Raw genomic sequence first — 21,664 nt, 5'->3', positions numbered from 1 at the left:
ACTTACATAACTGTTCTTCTCAAAATGCCTCTCAAACTGAAGATATTTTTTGATTTCTGTTTCCATAACGTATAAAACTTGTAACCTAGAAACTTTTTTTCCGTTTATTTACTTTACTTTACTTTTACTTAACTTATTTTTCTTGAGAAAAACATGACGCTTAGAGAGTATTCAAATAATCCTATTTATCAATGTTTTAAAAATAATTAACTAATAATAGTTAACTAACTTTTGAAACATTTAAAAATATGTGGAGTCGGAGTCGGAGTCGGAGCCAACCATATGTTGAAAGCTGGAGTCGGAGTCGGAGTCGGAGTCGGCTAGAGTTGGTAGGCCGGAGTCGGAGTCGGAGTCGGAGCCAACCATTTGTTGAAAGCCGGAGCCGGAGTCGGAGTCGGAGTCGGCTAATCTGAGAAAGCCGGAGTCGGAGTCGGAGTCGTTTGAAATATGACCCGACTCCGCAGCCCTGTATAACAGTATTTGTTATTGAAATGGCATGAATTTTGTTATTACCGTCTGCCCGGGTAGTTGGATACACGCCGATGTACCAGTAGGTTTCCCGTACGTCGTATACTGAATTAACTGGCGGCTGTTTCGTCGTTCGAGAATTACAGGAAAAGTAAGTAGGTTCACGACAGAATTGCAAAAACATTTTTGGAATTTCGGATTCAAATAAAAAATGTGATCATGTTTTAAAATTAGGGTTTTGGATTTATTGAATTATTTCCAAAACAAGAGATGGCACCAGGTGTTATTCCAACAATGGACCCACCAGGAGTTTGTCCGGAAATTAATACAACATCCCCATCGTCGTCTATTGAATCATCTTCTAGATTACTTAGTTCGTTGCATCCAAACTCATTTTCGGATTCATGGCCTAGTACCGACCATGGCCGAGGTTTGGCCTTCATAATTGCATGGCCTTTGTCCTGCTGATCACAATTAAGACTCTTGAAAAAATCTGACGTTTGCAACTTATCTTTACGTTCACTATACTCAGTTGTTTTTATGTGTTCAGCCTTGGCAGTTGAGGGTTCTTTAACATTTTTCACATTGTTTTTAGCCAGCGGTGATGGTTTTTTGATCAATGGTGTGTCTTTTTCCAGATTGTCCGATGACTTGGATCGCAGCGCCCAGTAGGAGTTCTTTATAAGTGGAGATACCTTATCCAGCCGGACCGATCGCTGGTCTTCCAAAACTGGAGTTATTTCGCCAGATGACATATTGCTAAAACGACCACCGTCATCACGACTAAGTGTAGGGCTATCGACAAACGATAATGAACTGCATTCCTCGGAGGTCGGTGACACCAACGGTGTCAAAGTTGAAGGAGTTTCAGTGCCGGAACGAAAAAATGTATCTATTCCATCGTTAACTCCGATCGTGGCCGCATCTGTCGTTCTTACGATTTTCTTCGATGTATGAGTTTTTGCTCGCTTTGGGCGGCCTATTACAAAAACACACACACAATTAATTCAGAGATTCAGTTAGGCCGTTGCAAATATTTTTTTAGAGTTTATATCCCTCGACTCTTGCCAACCCGAGCATGGGTAAATAAGGGAAATGCGTAATAATACCTTTCTCTGGTATCAATACCAAATTTTGGTATTCCTGGACCCTTTAAAATTTGTCTTAAGGATTATGCAAGAGCAAAATGTAGTATCATACCAATTTAAGGCATTGTTTTGATATTGCAAAATTGCAAAATTTGTCAATGGTTGAACACCACATTTTGGTATTCTTTTGGTATTACAGTATTTTATCAAATTCCTCTGAAACTATGGGAAAATTTTGACCAATTTTGACAAAATAATTAATTTTTCGCTAAAATGATGTTTCAATGCGAATGCCTTCATTGAAAACCGGAAATTTCAAACTTGATTTTAAACATTTTTGATATACCCCCTAAAGAAATGACTTGAAATTGTTCAAAATTTTTTAAGTCAGGATGCCACCAAAATTTTGGTATTGAAGTGTTTCATCAAATTCCTCTGAAACTTTGGAAATTTTGTTTATTAATTTTGACGAGATAATTAATTTTTAATTGACTTGAAACCCAAAAATGTTAAAGCTGATTTTCATATTTTTTTGATATACCCACTAAGATTTTTTTTTAAAACGTTGAAATTACTCTAAGTCGAGCAACCAAATACTTTGAAAAACGAGTTAATCAACAGATTATTGAATTTTGGAGAATTTCAATCCTTATTTTTTAATCATGTTATTTTTCAGAATCTTCAAGAACTTCAAGCACAGGCCGTTTATCAATGACAAATGAATTCGATGTGGTGAAGAATATCACTAACAACAACATGGAATCATCAGGGGAGTAGATTTGGCTGTTGCATATGGACCATTTACGTTTTTTCACTAACTGCAACTGCTGCACTAAAATGGTATGAAAATACAAATTTTGGTATTATTTATGCAAATACCAGCGACCAAAATGTGCCTATGGTTGCCCAATTATAGATGGTAAAATACCGTGAAACCAAAACCAAAATCATGTATGTGGAAGACCACAGGAATACCAAAACCTGATTTTCCAAGGGCGCGGGAATACCTAAAAATAAAACCATGGCAATACCAAGTTTATGTATTCAAGCAATGTTAAAAATTCCAGAAGACCTCAACTTGGTATTGAAATGGTTTTATTTTGAGGTATTATTTTACCCTTGGTATTGTTTGGTATTGTTGTGCCCTTCCACATACAAGACTTTGGTATGATTTCATGGTATTTTACCATCTATTACTGGGCAACCAAGGGCACATTTTGGTCTCTGTTATTTGCCAAAGAATACCATAATTTGGTATTCCCGTGTTATTTACCCCTGCTCGGGTAAAGCAAGGGGGGGGGATTGGGTAATTTAATAAAAGTTCGAAATATTTTTAAACGTGCCCAAACATGCCAAATATGATTATCAATGAAGAAAAGGGCATTTTTGATTGTTTTCAGTTGATAAGACTTCTATTTCCATTGAATGTTCAAGAGAGGGGAGGGGGAGTGGGGGTGCGACATAAACTTTGAAAAATATTTGCAACGACATAATGTGATTTCTGCTGATTGACGGATTTGCTTTTTGTGAGAATATGTCACTTACTCTTGACTAAATGTTGGAGCGTGAGAGACTGACTAGGAAGCTCGGTAATGCTATCACATTCGATCTTTTTAGCTGACCAAATGGACGATTCTTTCGTACTGTTTGCGATCGAATTTTCTTCCGGGGAATGTTTTTCCGCGCAATCAGGAATGTTTGTCAAACTAAGGTTCTCAATACCGAGCCCAACGACAGACTGAGGGCGAACTTTCCGCGCCAATGAGCGTCGTTTGGTTTGAAGTTGTGGTGTTGCCTGTTTATTTAATATGATGGAGATTTAGTTTAAAATAATTTTATGATAAATGTAGGGTAGAAATAAATACTTACAAGATTTAGATATTCCAATTTCTGTTTTATGGGAAGTGGGCATGCGAAAAGGGATAAAATGATTTTGATTCAGATGATTATGGTTAACAATCACAAAATTTCCAATGATTTTCATGAATTTGAAGTGGTTCAGTGAAACCAGGGTTTTTATATATACTAAATGAAGAATAGCTAACTACTTACGGTAGGAGAATCTAATCCTAATTTTGGAAGGTCAAGACCAGTTGTATCAAACTGTGCTAGATGGTCCGAACCCTGCAATTGTATTGTACAGAAAGATTATTTTGTTATGTTTTTTTTTATATAGGAGATAAGTGCATACTTGACTAGATCTGCTTCTTGGAGTCTCAGGGGTCTGAATACTGTTCGCATAGCTGTGGGGAGAGTCTGAAATACCTAAGCCTCTTTTATAGCGGGTTAAGGCATCTAAGACTTCATCCGTTGCTCGATCTGAAATCAAGATTGCCAAGGCTTGTTCTGCTTCGCTGTTGAGTAAAATAAAGATACACTTTATATTTCCGCAGTAACATTTCAACAGGGCGAATCTGCGTTTGTAAACAAGCAGTCTATCCCTTTTGCTCAAGTGACAGTTCACGTAAGGTAAGAGAGGGATAGACTGCCCCGCAGATTCGCCCTATTGAACTGTTACTACGGATTTGCCAAGAAAAATAAATCATAACACCGACCAACCAAATTTCTGAGCAAACTCAACTCGAGGGGAATCATGAACACGCATGCAGTTTCCGCAAGTCCCCGCCAGAGGCGCTGTCAATATTGTTTACGCATGGATTTTTTCACTCATTCGTGAGGAGGAGCGCTACGCGAGCTGGCTCACGTTTCCCGAGCATGCCCAAGTAACAATTTTAGTTTTGTAATAGTTTCAAAGAGGTTCTGTAGTGTTCCCAAGTAAATTTCAACGAAATGCCATTTAGTCCTACATACTGAGTTAAAAGCGAGTTAAATCAACATTAAAACCAAAATGGACCATTTTAGGAGGTTGTCCAGAGTGTTATTGAGGAGCATCGTCACATGTACAAATTTTAATGTGTGTTTTATTAAAACTTTATTGATCTCTTCAAAACAAGAGTAAAACTGTTTGGTTTGGATTAAGGTTTTCTTGTAGTCTGTGCGCATTCTTGAATCCTTCAACAAAACATAAAGCATTTATGTTTCGGTATTTGTAGCAAACCAAAAAGCCTTCGTGATAGACTGAGTAGTTTTCAAATTTACTTGATTGAAAGCTATTATTCCTACATGCAATTACAAAAGGCTGATAGCCAGTGTTGCAAATGAGTGATAGAAAAGCTATCAATAGATTATCTCTGCACCAAAAATATCCGAGAGTATAGCGGCCGTCATTATAGCTTGTGAGATCTCTGCTTGTGTCTCGTGATTACCAGCGATGTCATTCTCTCTCTATCACTCCTCCCATTTTCCTCGTCTATGCGCTCTCACCGCGGAGTCTCTCAATCTCTCCGAAAACAGCAATGAGAGAATGCGAGATGGCGATTAGGAGCCGACCACGCATGACGTCCCGTTAAACTGCGTTTGCAAAATTGGTTTTGTGGCGGCTTTTGTGGTTAAACGCTGTTGCGGTAGGATGATCGTGGAAGCGGGAATGAGAGAGAAAAGGAAAATGTCAATCGCGAGTGGATAAACACGAAAACGTGTTCGGCTATGTTCGGCGCTAAGAGTTTCAATGAGGAGAGAAGAGCAGTTGTACCCAATCAAACCGTTCTCCGCTTGACGGGTTCATTCCGCTTCGAATTCCGCTTCGAAAATTGTTTCGAAATTTTCTAAACGGAATCTCCGGATGGACTCCGTTTGGATTCCGTTTGGGCCATTTTGGCACACTTGCGACACCTGGTGGTGTACGATAGAACTTCGGTGACATTCCTCCGAATTTCGCCCAAACGGTTTTGTTGTTGTTTTGACAATGCGTGCGTGAGTCAAACGTCACAGTGTTGAGAAAAGGAATGCCAAAACATGTTCATTCCTGTTTTGCTTAAATACGTGCCACGTTTTCAGGAAAAAACCTCAGATTGTTTGAAGAATAATTAAACTGGTAAGTTAAACATAAAGTTGAGTTTTTGTTTATTCATCAGATAACATTTTGTTTTGTTTTTTTGTAGTTTTCCCCGCCGTGTTAACAAACCGAAGTGCTCGGATAGAAGAACAAGCCGACTTTTTGTTCCCTGCTGCGCAACAAACTGACGGAGACTCAAGGTGTTCGTCAGTCTTACCTTTTTTAACCCTCCAAGTATGCCAGACCGGATGTATCGGATAGCCTACTTCAGGTTCCGATTTTTTCGAAGAATCGACGGTAGTGCTCAGAAAACATAACCTCACAAAAGTGATTACTAATTTTTACCTCTATTTTCAGATCCAAGAAACAGAGACGGAAGCTGGGCGGAAGTGGAATGGCGATGGACAGAGGCAAGGGTTTGCGATCACACCCGAACAACGAACTCAATCACAAACGATGTTCCCATCGCGTAGGCAACTAGCAACAAAATGCCGCTTCGCCGATCAATGCCTCTGACCGCTTGCTGGCTGCTGCGGCTGGAGTTTTCTATGGTGGTCTTAGCTCATCCACAGCATCATCCGGTACGACCGTGCCGCGTTGTCTTGGATGAGTGTGAGCCACCAACATCTGCAAATTGTGCATTCTGGCCAAAGGACCACGTCCGCCAGAAGAAGAACGTCAAGAAGACCTTGTCCAAGGCGCCCAAGATCCAGCGTCTCATCACGCCGGTAGTGCTGTAGCGCAAGAGACATCGTCCGTCATCAAGAAGCGTCACGTTGAGTCGCGCAAGGAGGTCAAAGCCGAGTACCTGAAGGTTCTGTCGAAGGACTGTCGTCGATGCTTGACTCGCGCAGCTCGGTCGGTTCCGGAGGAGGACAAGGCCGTATTCAAGGCTGCTAAGAAGGTCGCAAAGGAGGCTAAGAAGGTGACCGAAGCCACCAAGAAGCGCGACGAGGTCAAGACTGCCAAGAAGTCCGACGACAAGAAGACCGACGCTGTCAAGCCCAAGACCGATGCCGGCAAAAAGACCTTCGTTTGACCTTAGTCACCTGAAGGAGGAGGAACCGCACAGCGCCAGTATAGCGAATAATTCTGTGGACAAAAAGGAAGCTGCGGCGTTCATCTCTACAGAATCAGTGGAAACCAGTTCCAACATTTTGGAATCATGGCAGGACGATTGGCCGACGACTGTCACGTACCGCCGCCAGCAAGTGACCTCAAGCAGGATACGATCTCCAAGGATGTGCTTTAAAAGTTATGCCGTATGGACTTTTGTTTCGTTCGGGCTGCCGTCGACAAGACCAGCCTCCGTTTCACACTTGTCAGCAACGGTCCTGATCAGCAAGACAACCTTCGATAGCCACGCCACGTCAACGATCTGTTCAGACACCGTCGGTAAGCGGCAAGCGGGACGGCGTGGACCAGATCGGACGAACGGCGGAATTCAAGCTCTCGCGGCCGTTCACCTTTACGCCTCAGTTCAGCAACTTCAACTTGGCCAACAGATTTCGTCGGTTCGGTTCCTCCGAGGTGCGGTCTCGACACAATTGAATGTAATATTTGCTGTATTGTGAAAGTTAGAACAAAATATTATTAAATTCCTGGGGATTTGCGGTGGGGAGTGTTTTATTTATGATAAATTTTTGAATGTCAATAAAATTTCTTGAAAAAAGGCAAAAAAGTTCAATTAGTTGTTTAATTCTAGTCTCACTAAACTAAGAATAAAAACTAGACAGAAAAAATAAGAAGAAGAAGCAGCTGTCAAAAACCAACCCGTAATTCCGTTTCGATTCCGTTTGAATTCCGCTTGAACCGATTTGCGGCGAAAACTCAAACGGAACCGGTTGTTGCGTTTGAAACGGAATTCGTTTTAGAATCTAAAACGAACACTGTTTAGAATTCGAATCGAACTTTTTTCGCTCAAGCGGAATTCTAAACGGAATTCAAACGGAACGCGCCGAGTGGGTAACTGAGGCATGATTATTCAGGCGGGATAATTGTAGTTGCTGAGAGCTGATATTTTGATATTTTAACAACCCTGCTGATAGCAGATAAAAATTATTTGACTGCAAATTTTTAATATTTGTATTATTAATACAAATGAGTTGAGTGGCAGTGTGTGGCCGAATGGTTACGCTGTTCGCTTTGTAAGCGGATGATTCTGGGTTCGATTCCCATCTGCTGCAACCTTCCATCGGATGAGGAAGTAAAATGTCGGTCCCGGCCTTGGTTGTTAGGCCGTTAAGTCATTCCAGGTGTAGGAGTCGTCTCCATGCCATAAGTACAAACAACACACCAAACCAAGCCTACTCCGGTGGAATCGCTGGCGGCGGTTGGACTCGCAACCCAAAGGTCGTCAGTTCAAACACTGGGGTGGAAGGTTCCTTGGAGTAAAAAGAGGTTTGGGTGCTCTCCCCATTCAAGCCTTCGGACTCCTAGGTTCGAGCAGAAACTTGCAATAGAGACCACAAAGACCCGGGGTCGTTAATGTGGATGGTTTGATTTTTTTAGTTGAGTTTCAACATAAAATGTACCGTGATTCATCGAACAATTGGGTACTAAAGCCCTATGTGAATTTTTATGTACAACGGTAAAAAACACGATTAAAAACCATTTCTGATCACTTTTTTTCATTTTAATGCAAATTTTTTTTTTGACGAGACAACATTTTTTCGATGGATCAACTATGGTGCCCTTGGAACGAGCTGTCAAGTAGGAGCTTTTCTGTCAAGAAGCACCGCGAGGTATTTTTTTCAAAATTTATTTAAAAATCTATTTTAAACTCTTTGTGGTCGTACAAAGGGTCATTGTACTCAGAAAAAAAAACTTTATCGCTGTAAACAATAATAACAGCAATCTAAGCTTCATTTTAGGACCCAATTTTCGAAGATAGCTCGAAAAACTAATATGCGCACTTTCGATTCACTATAAAAAGTCAAGATTTTTTTTTTCAAAAAAACAATGTTTTTGCATATTGTTGCTCCCAAATTCAATATGGCTATGCTTTTCGGCTGCTCGCACCTTGCAGCAACATGGCGAAGTTCATGAAATATAAATGTTCTTGTTTAAATCTACATTAAATCCATTCCTTCTTGAACAGGAGTGGCTCAAAACTTGCCAAGACTTACAAGATTTATAAAAGTTTTACAACGGCTTTAATCAGATCCAACAAAATTTATCATGGCTTTCATCAAGATCAAATCGCACAAGGCGGGAACGTAGCGCATGCGTGTTTTCTCAGCTGCAAAAAGAACACCATCGGTGATGGACAACTTGAATTTCAAAATAACTGCATGAAAAAAACACAGGCTTGCATTCCAACGGTATTTATTTATTCGAATAACTCATCCAAAATTAAAAACACATCTGGTCACTTGATGAAAAACAAACACAACTTGTTCCATGTAGGTTGATGAACGCTGTTCAAATCATCACTTTCACATTGTAATCACCGCAAACTTTTACTAAAGGTGTGTACTTGGACCTTTATCTCACCAGCAAATTAGACAGAATATAACAAATAGTAATGTTAATAGATTTAAACAGTTAATTCAGAAAAAATAGGGAACACTTGCAAAGAGCACCAATCAATCTTCGAGCGCAACTGTCAATGATTATGCGTAGCAATACATAAAATTAAATCTGATGGGTTTTATTCGTTTTATTCCAGAGAAATTTAAGGTGTTAAAGTTTTACTGATTGCTTTTCGTATACCATGAACATTTATAACAGTATTTCCCGAGCATGGGTAAATAACAAGGAAAATGCGTAATAATACCTTACTCTGGTATCAATATCAAATTTTGGTATTCCTGGACCCTTTAAAATTTGTCTTAAGGATTATGCAAGAGCAAAATGTGCTATCATACCAATTTAAGGCATTGTTTTGATATTGCAAAATTGCAGAATTTGTCAATGGTCGAACACCAAATGTTGGTATTCTTTTGGTATTACAGTATTTTATCAAATTCCTCTGAAACTATGGGAAAATAATGACCAATTTAGATAAAATAATTAATTTTGCGCTAAAATGATGTCTCAAAGCGAATGCCATCATTAAAAACTGAAAATTTCATACCTGATTTTAAACATTTTTGATATACCCCCTGAAGAAATGACTTGAAATTGTAGAACATTTTCTTAGTCAGGATGGCACATTTTGGTTTTATTTTGGTATTGAGTGGTTTCATCAAATTCCTCTGAAATTATGGGAAATTTTTATTTATACCCACTAAGATTTTTTTTAAAAACGTTGAAAGTTCTCTAAGTCGGGATAACCAAATACTTTGAAAATCGAGTTAATCGAAAGATTATTGAATTTTGGTGAATTTCAATCCAGTTTCATTTTAATGAAACTTATTTTTCAATTTTGTTTTTTTCAGAATATTCAAGAACTTCAAGCGCAAGCCGTGCATCAATGACAATTGCATTCGATGTGGTGAAGAATATCACTAAGAACAACATGGAATTACAGGTGAGTAGATTTGGCTGTTGCATATGGATCATTTCCGGTTTTTCACTAACTGCAACTGCTGCACTAAAAATGGTATGAATATACCAAATTTTGGTATTACTTGTGCAAATACCAGCGACCAAAATGTGTCCTTAGTTGCCCAGTAATAGATGGTAAAATACCATGAAATCATACCAAAATCATGTATGTGGAAGACCACTGGAATATCAAAATCTGATTTTCCAAGGGCGCGGGAACACAAAAAAAAACCATGGTAATACCAAGTTTTGGTATTCAAGCAATGTTCAAAAATCCAAAGGACCTCAACTTGGTATTGAAAAGGTTTTATTTTGAGGTATTATTTTACCCTTGGAATAACATGGTTTGGTATTGTTGTTCCCTTCCACATACAAGACTTTGGTTTGATTTCATGGTATTTTACCATCTATTACTGGGCAACCAAGGCACATTTTGGTCCCTGTTATTTGCCCAAGTAATACCAAAATTTGGTATTCCGTGTTATTTACCCCTGCTCGGGTTGTTAGAACTCAAAAGTTTTTCACTAAGAAATGTCAACCAAGCATGATGAGAACGCCCTCATTAGACGCCATTCCGTCCATTTCGGCTAACAACTGATTCAGGGTTTATTCCGCCGTTCATTTCGATATACTCCGATCCGTTCAAGCTGAGGAATGGAACCTGCACCTGCACCTCGGTGGCCACCAGCCCAGGAGCATGTTGACAGCTCCCATACAAACTGAGCGTACCCCTTTTTGTGGGCCCAGTGGGCCTAAGATGGCGGCCTTTGTTATTATCTAGCCAAACTTTTGAAAAAGGTTAATGTTTAAATAAATATAGTTTTTGGCTTGTTTCGGTTTAAAACGACAAAATAAGCTGTCTGAAATCATTTTCTTTTCACCGCGTAAGCTTGGCTCGCTTCATCTGTTTATCACACCGATCGTTTCCGGATGCCCCTCATCCAACTCAACAGCGCAATTATCACTCCCGTGGCCACCAGCGTAAACAGAAACTTCCCACTAATGTCCCCGCTCCGTTTAACCTGCACCGAATCCCCATCCTTAATTCCCAAATGCGCCAAAACCTGCCTCAGCTTCTCCTCAAACTTGTCCACGTCCGCCACGGCAAAAAAATATGGTGAGTTTTGCGTTACTCACATCGATAAGTCGAAGTGACAGTTTAAATCTAACAGGAATGTATAAATGCTAGTTGAAGACAGAACCGATTTAAAGCAGGCTTCGTTAAAGTTAATAAGCAACATAACAATCTCTTCAAGATAGCTTAAAGTGTTGCGAATAAAACCGAATTAAAACTCTACAATGAATTCTTAACATTATCTTGAAGAAATCTTAATCCTATTATTAAGTGTTGTGTCAACGAAACCAGTAGGTTCTTATAAAAGTCATAGTAAAACTTCGTAGCATTTTTAAAACTATTATAAAAATATATAAGAATATAAGGCATTTCACTTGCTACTTGGGTGGGTAAATAACAAGGGAAATGCGTAATAATACCGGCCAAAACCCGCATCCCTACTCGCTGGTATCAATTCCAAATTTTGGTATTCCTGGACCTTTTAAAATTTGTCTTGAGGATTATACAAGAGCAAAATGTGGTATCATACCAATTTAAGGTATTGTTTTGATATTGCAAAATTGCCCAATTTGTCAATGGTCGAACACCACATTTTGGTATTCTCTTGGTATAACAGTATTTTATTAAATTCCTCTGAAACAAGGGGAAAATTTTGACCAATTTTGACAAAATAATTAATTTTGCGCTAAAATGATGTCTCAAAGCGAATGCATTCATTGAAAACCGGAAATTTGGGGTAACTATGGGTCAAAAAACGATACACCTCTCGTAATTTCTTAATAACAAAAACAATTTGAATAACATCGAAAATCTTTTATCGTAGAATTGTTCTTAGATAGTTTACCAACATTTTCCAAAGATATGGTGTAATTTGATGGACTCTACCTTAAATGGCAATCGTTTGAAAATTGACCCAATCTCACCCCTTTGAGGTTTCATTGGGTCAAATGAAACTAAAATGATGCTCAAAAACAAAGATATAGTAAAAACAAGTCATCCAACAGTGTTTCCTGTTCGAAAGAATCGTATTGACATGCTTGAAAAATTTGAAGTAGAGATTTTCAAACATTTGGGTACTTTTTGATCAATTCCAACAAAAAAATTAAAAAGTTGATTTTTCGAGAGGTCATTTTTGCCCAAAAACGTACCTCAACTTTAGACAGCTGCTAAAAATGACAGGATTTGTTCTAGGAACGTGACTTTTCAGAAAAGTCATCTTAAGATGTCCCTTGCACAACCCTTTTAACAGAATTTAGTTTCATTGAGAAGTACCTGAAAAATTTTAAAATCCGTAAAAAAATACTTTGACCCAATCTCACCCCCCAGACCCAATGTCACCCCCACTGACGGTACCCCCTCAAGAAATGACTGGAAATTGTGGAAAATTGTCTAAGTCAGGATGGCACATTTTGGTATTATTTTGGTATTAAAGTGTTTTATCAAATTCCTCTGAAACTATGGGAACATTTTGAACAAATTTTGACAAAATAATTAATTTTGCGCTAAAATGATGTCTCAAAGCGAATGCTTTTATTGAAAACCGGAAATTTCAAACTTGTTTTTAAATTTTTTTGATATACCCCCTAAAGAAATGACTAAGTCAGGATGGCACATTTTGGTATTATTTTGGAATTAAAGTGTTTTATCAAATTCCTCTGAAACTATGGGAGAATTTTGACCAATTGAAAAATTGACAAAATAATTAATTTTGCGCTAAAATGATGTCTCAAAGCGCATGCTTTTATCGAAAAACGGAAATTTCAAACTTGATTTTAAACATTTTGATATACCTTAAAGCTTCCTGCACCGTGCTGTAGCGTTTGCAATATTTCGATGTTAATTGGGCCCAAATTTGAATAAATACAACGTTGATAATAAGAATGTTCTAGAAAAATAGAAATAGAATAGGTCGTTTCTGTCAAACGAGCACCCTAGCTCACTGCAGTTCGCCGACACCAACACCAACAAGCTGTTTCCGGCAAGTTTGTCGGCAGAGAAAGAGAGCGCGGCTGTCGAGAGAATAAAAGTGGGAGAGTGAGCCGGTTCACGAAGAGGACAAGAAAATGGGAGAGCAGATCGGGTCAAAGCTTGCTGCGTTGTTCAATTTCGCTCAGTTCCCGTTGGCACAGATTGGACTGTGGACGCGTCAAGTGACCGATAAAATTAAAGCCTGCGTCGTCGCCGATTATCCGGGAAGCTTCTCACTCCGGTTGAGTCCGGATCCGCAGGGCAGGCTGCTTAGCCGGCAACCCCTAACTGCCGCCGTTCGTGATCGACGCCTGCTTCGACCCTCAGTGAGGTAAGACTCTCGAGAGGAGTATTTTTGGTCGACCCTTAACGCGGAAGAATTTCAGGGTCGTTTCGGGAGCTGGATATTTCTGGCCGAGTCGGACGACACCGAATCGCTGGCCGGCGGAACACGTGTGGCGGGAGGCCGCGAATTGACGGCGCGCGGTGGCTGGACAAGGTCCGGTGGCCGCGACGCACGACCGCGTGAAGGATAGAGCGTTGCTGAGGAGAACCGGGACGGAGTAAGAAGAAGAGGAAGAAAAAGCTGAGATTTGTTGGGCCGAAGAAAGGAAGAGCTCAAGAAGAGCGTGAAAAGGAAGCGTCCGCGAAGAGGAAAAAGAACAAGTGAGAAATAAGAACTGTTGTTAAAGGGGCAATAAACGAGGTTATCTAATCTAATCTAATCTAATCTAATCAGACCCTATCGCAGCCAATCTTTCGAAGGGATCCTGGAGAGTGCCTTAGGTTAGATGACGCCTAGCACTCTTCTTGTCATTTATTAACATTTGTAGTGCGCCATTGCATTAGAATGCATTGAAACATCACAAGCGTTAAACCGGCCAGGCCTACTGCGTAAAGCCGTATCGCAGAGATGATTCGTAATTGGGTTGAGTTTGAGCACTGAGTGTTCGAACAACAACACAATTCTGAATCGACAGGGGAGGAAGAAGCGTGGGGACACACCACCATACGCTCCGAGATTTGGTTGTATTCGTTGGGAGCACCATGCTAAGAAGGTTTGGTACTCCGGGACCCTCTGGGATGGGACATTGTATTTCCACGAATGCCCTGGACACTATTTGCCGTGGTTATAGCGCCACAACTCGCTCTCTGTAACAGTATTCCTAATTCCAGTCCACGCTCACCAAGTCGTCATGGCCTAGTGGTTAGCATTTTGCTTACCAATCCAAAGGACGGAGAATCGAACCCCGCCTCGAGCGACTTTGATTTTTCGTTCATATTCATCATTTCAAATTTATGTGTTCTTAACTTTCTCGTTGGGAGCAGATGGGAATCGAACCCAGAACCATTCGCTTACAAAGCGAACACCGTAACCAGTCAGCCACGGCCGCTCCTAAAGGGGCAATAAACGAGGTTATGTAACTAAATCTTGGTCGTTTGGATTAAGAGCTAGCGGAAAGAAAGACTCTACATAACAGTGCGGTACACGCGGTTCACTTGTACCTTGGTTTTGCTTTGCGCCTGCTTTGTTCGGTTTACACCCGTACCCGACTCTCTCGAGCCGAGGGTATTTTGGTTCAACGTACCAGCGCACCACGACAATCTCGGCTCGTCGCCTCGGTTGTGTGTCTGGCACTCACCCGAGGCATGAACCCAGCGTATGAACCAAGGTGCTCCACTCGGTACGAGCCGAGGTACGTGCCGTGGTACGCGCTGGCGGTACAAACCATCAATACATCGGCGCGTACCACGGCACGCTGGGTTCATGCCTCGAGTGAGTGCCATACACACCACCGAGGCGACAAGCCGAGATTGTCGTGGTGCGCTGGTACGATGAACCAAAATACCAACACACAATGGGTTCAGGCTCATACCGAAGCTAGAAAACCAAACCCGCGGTGTTCGTTGGCACTGGCGCATGGGAAGCTTGATATACCCCCTAAAGAAATGACTTGAAATGGTGGAAAAGTCAGGATGGCACATTTTGGTATTATTTTGGTATTGAAGTGTTTCTGTGGCAAATAGTGTCCAGGGCATTCGTGGAAATACAATGTCCCATCCCAGAGGGTCTCGGAGTGCCAAACCTTCTTAGCATGGTGCTCCCAACGAATACAACCAAATCACGGAGGCTTCTTCCTCCTCTGTCGATTTAGAATTGTGTTGTTGTTCGAACACTCAGTGCTCAAACTCAACCCAATTACGAGTCATCTCTGCGATACGGCTTTACGCAGTAGGCCTGGCCATTTTAACGCTTGTGATGTTTCAATTCTAATGCAATGGCGCACTACAAATGTTAATAAATGACAAGAAGAGTGCTAGGCGTCATCTAACCTAAGGCACTCTCCAGGATCCCTTCGAAAGATTGGCTGCGCTAGGGTCTGATTAGATTAGATTAGATTATTTTGGTATTGAAGTGTTTCATCAAACTCCTCTGAAGCTACGGGAAATTTTTTATAAATTTTGACGAGATACAGTAGTTGTTCGGTAACTGGGCGTTGTTTAACTGGGCGTTGTTTAACTGGGCGCTCGATAACTGGGCAGTAGCCCAGTTAAAAAGCAGACAAACGTCAAAACACCAAAACAAACCAAAATGACCTAAGGGTTAATGGATGCAAAAATCATATTTAATAAATAAAACAACTTTTTTCAAACTTTTGTTTAATTTCAAGTTACATTTAAAGAAAAATGAAAAGTAAGCATTGAAAATAAATTTGAGTAATTTTTATTTTTATATTTCATCTGGAAAATATTATGCATCGGTGGTCCCCTCGTTATTTTTTGTTCAGCCCAGTTAACGAGCAACATTCGGTGACGTTCTCAGCCCAGTTACCGAACAACTACTGTATTTAATTAATTTTGCGCTAACATGACTTGAAACCCAAAAATGTTGAAGCTGATTTTCATTTTTTTATATACCCACTAAGATTTTTAAATCGTTGAAATTGTTAAATTTTGGTGAATTTCAATCCAGTTTCATTTTAACTTATTTTTCAATCTTGTTATTTTTTAGAAGCATCAAGAACTTCAAGCACAGGCCGTTCATCAATGACAAATGCATTCGATGTGGTGAAAAATATATCACTAAGAACAACATGGAATCATCAGCTGAGTAGATTTGGCTGTTGCATATGGATCATTTCCGTTTTTTTTTTTCACTAACTGCAACTGCTGCACTATAAATGGTATGAAAATTCCAAATTTCGGTATTACTTGTGAAAATACCAGCGACCAAAATGTGCTCTTGGTTGCCCAGTAATAGATGGTAAAATACCATGAAATCATACCAAAATCATGTATGTGGAAGACCACAGGAAACCCTATTTTACCCTTGGAATAACATGGTTTGGTATTGTTGTGCCCTTCCACATACATTGGTATGATTTCATGGTATTTTACCATCTATTACTGGGCAACCACATTTTGGTCCCTGTTATAGGCACATTTTGGTCCCTGTTATTTGCTCAAGTAATACCAAAATTTGGTATTCCTGTGTTATTTACCCCTGCTCGGCATTGCTCGTGCTCATGTTTGCTCATTTATTTTATGAGCGCAAATGCTCATCGCTCGTGCTCGCGCTCATTTTTGCTCATTGAGCAAAATGAGCGGTATTTTTTACCTGTAACTGGTTAACGATAATAACTTATTTTTTCTGCAGAAATTCGGGGTTGATTTTTTGGAAAACGGTGTCTGTACATGGCTGATGGTTCTGTTGAGGTGAAGGTCTACGACCTCCCTCCGTATCTACCAAACGGAACAATCGCCAAACATTTGTCAGCCTTCGGAGAGGTGCTATCTATCAAAGATGATGTCTGGCAAAAGTTTTTCCCGGGAGTTCCCAATGGTACACAGACTGTGCGCATGAAGCTGAAGAAGTCGATTCCCTCGTACGTGAATATGGAAGACGAATGTGCGTACGTAAAATACCGCAATCAAATCGCCACCTGTCGCTACTGCGGAAGAAACCTACACATCGGATCCAAGTGCTCGGATGTCAAGAAGGCACTGTCCGGTAACAGCGCTAACGGCCTGACCCTTGCTCAGATTGTTGGTGGAATGAACCCGATTGTGCCGAATGACGAGGACAAGACGCCGGCGAAGGAAACTTTCCCTCCGGCTCCAGCGAAGCCGATCATCGTTCCAGCGCAGCCAGCTACTCCTGCAGCTCCAGTGAAACCAATCGTTTCTCCAGTCTTGTCAATGGACAATGATCAGCCCCCCAGGAACCTGGACAAGATCGCAGTCAGCCCTTCTCAACGATATATCGGATGATGACAATCTTCCGGCATTAGATGGGTCCCGCTCCGCTACTGAAGTTGAATCTCCGGAACAGTCAGATGTGGATACAGACTTCGGAAAAGGAGGACGTAAGAAACGTCCCTCGTCGCCGAAAAACAAAAAGAAGAAAAGATCATCAAGCCTGAACTCCAAAAAGTAAATCAAGTTTATTTCGTCATCATTACTTTTCCCACGGGTAAGCAAACACAAATGTATATGTACTGCCGAAGCTCCACAAGATACTGCCGTCCTCAAGAAGTCTCAAATCCTCGCAGATTCATCCGATACCATACACTGCCAACACCGATTGCTATCAACCAGCGCCCGCACCAGCTTCCAAAGGTAACAGCTGCGGTATATGTCCTGCCGAAGCTGATACTGCCACCTTTTTCAATGAAAATTACGCGTCATTCAGATTCAATTATCATCAATGGAGATCACACAGAGAACTCACCGATACACAGCCACTCAACGTTGCTTTCCCACTCGCTGGACATCCTTCTTGTAAAAGGCTAGTATGCAGATCGGAAGGAAAGGGGTCAAGAAACAGCTTTACGAACAGCAGAACAAAGGAGAGGGAGCGATTTCTTGGGGCTTTTCTTCACCCTCTCTGACTTGCTTGCGCTGCCGCTGCTGCCCATTTGAATTTTTTCTTGACCGGTTCCTTCCGGAGTGCGTATACCGCTAAAGATAAAAGGCTCCAGTCGCTCCGGTATATGTCTTGCCGAAGCGCTCAGTGATACTGCCACTCCTGTCAAAAAACTTCCAATCAATTCAGACAATCAGCACCGCTCACCACTTAGAACATCAATGGGAACTCACCTGCTGGGTTACAAGAGAGCCACGACGACGAGAAAACGCTTGAAGACAACGAAGAGAAACTGGATATCTGGAGAATACCAACTGTCTTCGCTAACACCGTCTGAGCAGGTGAGCGTATCGATATTGTTTATAAACATCACTGACACTCAAAGCAACCTGACAGAAGATGTCAAAAAACAAAAAAGCAGAGACCGGGAACGGCAAAGTTTTCACTGTGTGTGTGAGATTGCTCGTTGGGTTTGCTCAGAACAGCGCCATCTGTGTTGTCGCGCTAATATCTCCAGCCCCTCTTCGATAGTAACATTTTAAAAAAGCACTGGCTGAAAGTTTTAATTTGGTAACGTTAAACATCAACAACATTTCGAACCAAACAAAGTTGGACGCACTTCAAAACTCCCTAAGGATAAACGAAATAGATATCGCTTTTCTGCAGGAGGTTGAAAATGATCAAATAATTATACCTGGATACACAATTTTGTTCAATATCGACCACCGGAAGAGGGGTGGCAGTAGCACTTGGAAACAGAGTAGAGCATGTAACAGCAGAAAACTCTCTCGATAGTAGACTAATCGTCATTCGCTTAAGAAACGAGACAACTCTCTGCAACATATATTGTGGTTTCGGAAATAAATCGAATTTTCGCGGCGACTTATCTGACACTACGCTCCGCAAACTGATCAACTCTAATTTGTGTTGAACGCGAGGTTAAACGTCATTGAAAAACATTTTGTCGCTCTGGCACCAAACCGAAACGAGCGATTTCCACTCTCGCCGCACTTTTTCTCTCCGCATTTTTTGTCTAACTAAATAGAATCAGTGCTTGCGTGTTGTTGTCGTAGGTTTTGGATGATGATGTTGGCCATTTATGCAAGTAAAAAAAGTACATATTTCCTTTCGTTTTTAATTAAATCAGCTAAAATCCATCGACATAAGTTTTCGCCAATCAAAACAAGATGGAGGAATCACAACAAACTTGGCTTACACACTGATCGAGTAATACCGAATTAGGCTAGACAGAAAAAGGCGGAGAGAAAAAGCGCGGCGAGAGTGGAAATCGCTCAGTTCGATTTAGTGCCAGAGCGACAATACGCACCAACCGGGAGCCAGAACAGAAATGCGCGCGAGGATTTCTTCAATTCTACCTGTGCACATTACCTTCGAAACGTTACCGGACCAATCATTCTCGGAGGAGATTTTAACTCCGTTGTGAATGACAGAGACGCTACCGGTGGCACTCCGCGGAGCGAAATGACTTCCCGATTGATGCTGGCTCTAAATTTGATCGATGTTTGCCGTTGTATCAACCCACGTGACATTGATTTCACCTTCGTTCGCACTGGATGTGGCTCCCGTCTAGATTGTTTCCTCGTCTCAAAATCTACCCGAGATTCCCTGAGAACTGCACGACACGTGGCCAAAAATAAAGTCGTTTTTAAAATGGCGTTCGTCTCTTCAGTACCGTGACTTTCGTGACACATTTAAGCTTTTGAACGGAGAGTTAAGTAGAGCTTACAATCTGTACTTGAATGACAATGACCAGCTTGTGCGGATTAACAGAATTAAAGGACTTATGCTCCAGAAACAAAGAGAACATTCCAACAGAAGTCGTATGTTGAATGAAACATATCTACAAGGAGAATCTACAAGTCTTTTCCACGTAGCGCAGAAAATGCAGAATCGACAGGGCAGGACGATAAGTGAACTGGATGTGGACGGAAATGTTATCAACAATGAAACCGAAATAGAGCAAAACATTGTGAATTACTTCGAAACCCTTTTCTCGGCCACTCCAAACCGGTCACCTGTGGCAGGATTTGAGCCAGCAAGACGAATCCCTGACAACGTTGCAGCTAACGACGACCTCTTGCAACCCCGAACGCAAACGAAATCTTTATGTGCATCAAAAACAGTTGTCCCAGGAAATCTCCAGGAGACGACGGACTGCCTCGGGAATTCTACTACAAAACATGGAGCATTATCAGCCAAGAATTCACTTCCGTTATCAATGATGCTCTTCGTAACCCTGATACCGATTCAAATTTTATGAACGGTGTTGTGGTCCTCGTCAAAAAGAAGCAGAGCGGAAACACAGTGAAAGCGTACAGACTAATTACTCTATTAAATTTTGACTACAAAATTTTAACGAGAGTGATAAAAAACAGAATGATTCCGCTGGCTGAACACGTTTTGTTTCCACACCAAAAATGCTCGAACGGGAAACACAACATTTTTGAAGCCACAACACAGATTCTGGACAAGATTGCATCACTGAAACATAAAAGGCAGTCAGCCACGCTGGTGTCATTCGATATGGACCATGCGTTTGACCGGGTGAGGCATGACTTTCTCTACTACACCCTCACACAGATGAACTGCAACCCGCAGCTGATCGACCTTCTAAGGAAAATCTATGCCAACTCCTTCTCAAATATTTTGTTAAACGGTAAGCTGTCCAGATCGTTCCAAATCAGAAAATCAGTCAGGCAAGGTGACCCACTGAGCATGCTGCTATTCGTGCTGTACATTCAACCACTGGTCGACAAGCTGGCAACAATTGGAGCAGCAGGGAGTCTTCTGAACGTGTATGCAGACGATATCAGCATGGTGGACGGGGACATCAACAACTTGGCTGAAGCTGTTAATAGAATACGAGAGTTCGAAGAGGTATCCGGTGCTGTCCTGAATCTGACGAAAACAACGGCAATGAAAATTGGGAATCCGCGTACAGAAGGCGTACTTACCTGGATCAACTTCCAAGATTCACTGACAATTCTTGGTTTAACGTTCACCGACTCCGTCAAACAATCCATTGAGTTAACTTGGCAGAAAACTCTTAAAAACTTAAAATGGAGACTCTGGATGTGCAAATCCAGATCCCGGGCAGACGGTAATAACAAAATTAATAATATTTCAATAACAAATCCTGTTAAAATAACAAAAAGTGTTATTATTTTATCCTGAAGTTCAACTTCAAGAAGAAAAAATAATAACAGTTTCTGATAAAATAACAAAATTTGGTATTGAAGTGATATTGTATTGAAATTAATTAATAACACGCTAATAAGAGAAAATGTTATACATTTCAAAAACCCTCCTAATAACAAAATTTGTTATTCGTTCGGTATACTGACTTAGAAATAAAATTACCACAAACCGCACAAATGGAAAAGTTTCTAAGTGTCCATAACACAATCTGTTATTATTTTTTCTTTTGTTAAATATGTTTAGATCTTTGGGATAATTTTGTCTAATTTCGTCGGGGTCATTATTTTGGCCATGAAATGGGGTCCTTAAGCTAAAATTATTCTAAAAAGTTGAAATTTTGAAAGTTGATTTTTTCAATTATTTGATATACCCCCTAAAGGACTTTGTTTAAAATGGTTAGAACTATGGGATAATTTTGACCAATTTTGTTGGGGACATTATTTTGGCCATGAAATGGGGTCCTTAAGCTAAAATTATTCTTAAAAGTTGAAATTTTGAAAGTTGATTTTTTTTAATTATTTGATATACCCTCTAAAGGACTTTGTTTAAAATGGTTAGAACTATGGGATAATTTTGACCAATTTCGCCAGGGT

The 21,664-nt window shown here is 40.7% G+C and overlaps 1 protein-coding gene and 1 long non-coding RNA gene across 3 annotated transcripts in view; both read right to left on the bottom strand.

Moving 5' to 3' along the window:
- Positions 1–685: 685 nt before the first annotated feature.
- The window catches only part of LOC6054015 (F-actin-uncapping protein LRRC16A), a 77,008-nt gene continuing 56,029 nt past the window's right edge, over positions 686–21,664 (bottom strand). Inside the window, exons 14-18 of one of the 2 annotated variants that reach the window (XM_038265514.1) lie at positions 3,748–3,910; positions 3,609–3,680; positions 3,426–3,446; positions 3,102–3,351; positions 686–1,447 (exon numbers count right to left, since the gene is read on the bottom strand). In XM_038265514.1, coding sequence (XP_038121442.1) covers positions 699–1,447; positions 3,102–3,351; positions 3,426–3,446; positions 3,609–3,680; positions 3,748–3,910 — 1,255 coding nt within the window. In that variant the 3' untranslated portion in view covers positions 686–698. The remainder of the gene's footprint in view (positions 1,448–3,101; positions 3,352–3,425; positions 3,447–3,608; positions 3,681–3,747; positions 3,911–21,664) is intronic. The other variant, XM_038265516.1, reaches the window with a different exon arrangement.
- LOC119770515 lies at positions 17,409–21,032 on the bottom strand. Its single transcript, XR_005278868.1, has 2 exons — positions 18,086–21,032; positions 17,409–18,025 (listed from the first exon to the last, which is right to left on the bottom strand). It is a non-coding gene; the product is annotated as an uncharacterized LOC119770515 (long non-coding RNA).

This window comes from Culex quinquefasciatus, chromosome 3 (genome assembly GCF_015732765.1).
Source record: "Culex quinquefasciatus strain JHB chromosome 3, VPISU_Cqui_1.0_pri_paternal, whole genome shotgun sequence".
Taxonomy (NCBI): Eukaryota; Metazoa; Arthropoda; class Insecta; order Diptera; family Culicidae; genus Culex; species Culex quinquefasciatus.
Note: the sequence above shows the minus strand (reverse complement) of the source record. Positions and strands in the feature narration are given on the sequence as shown.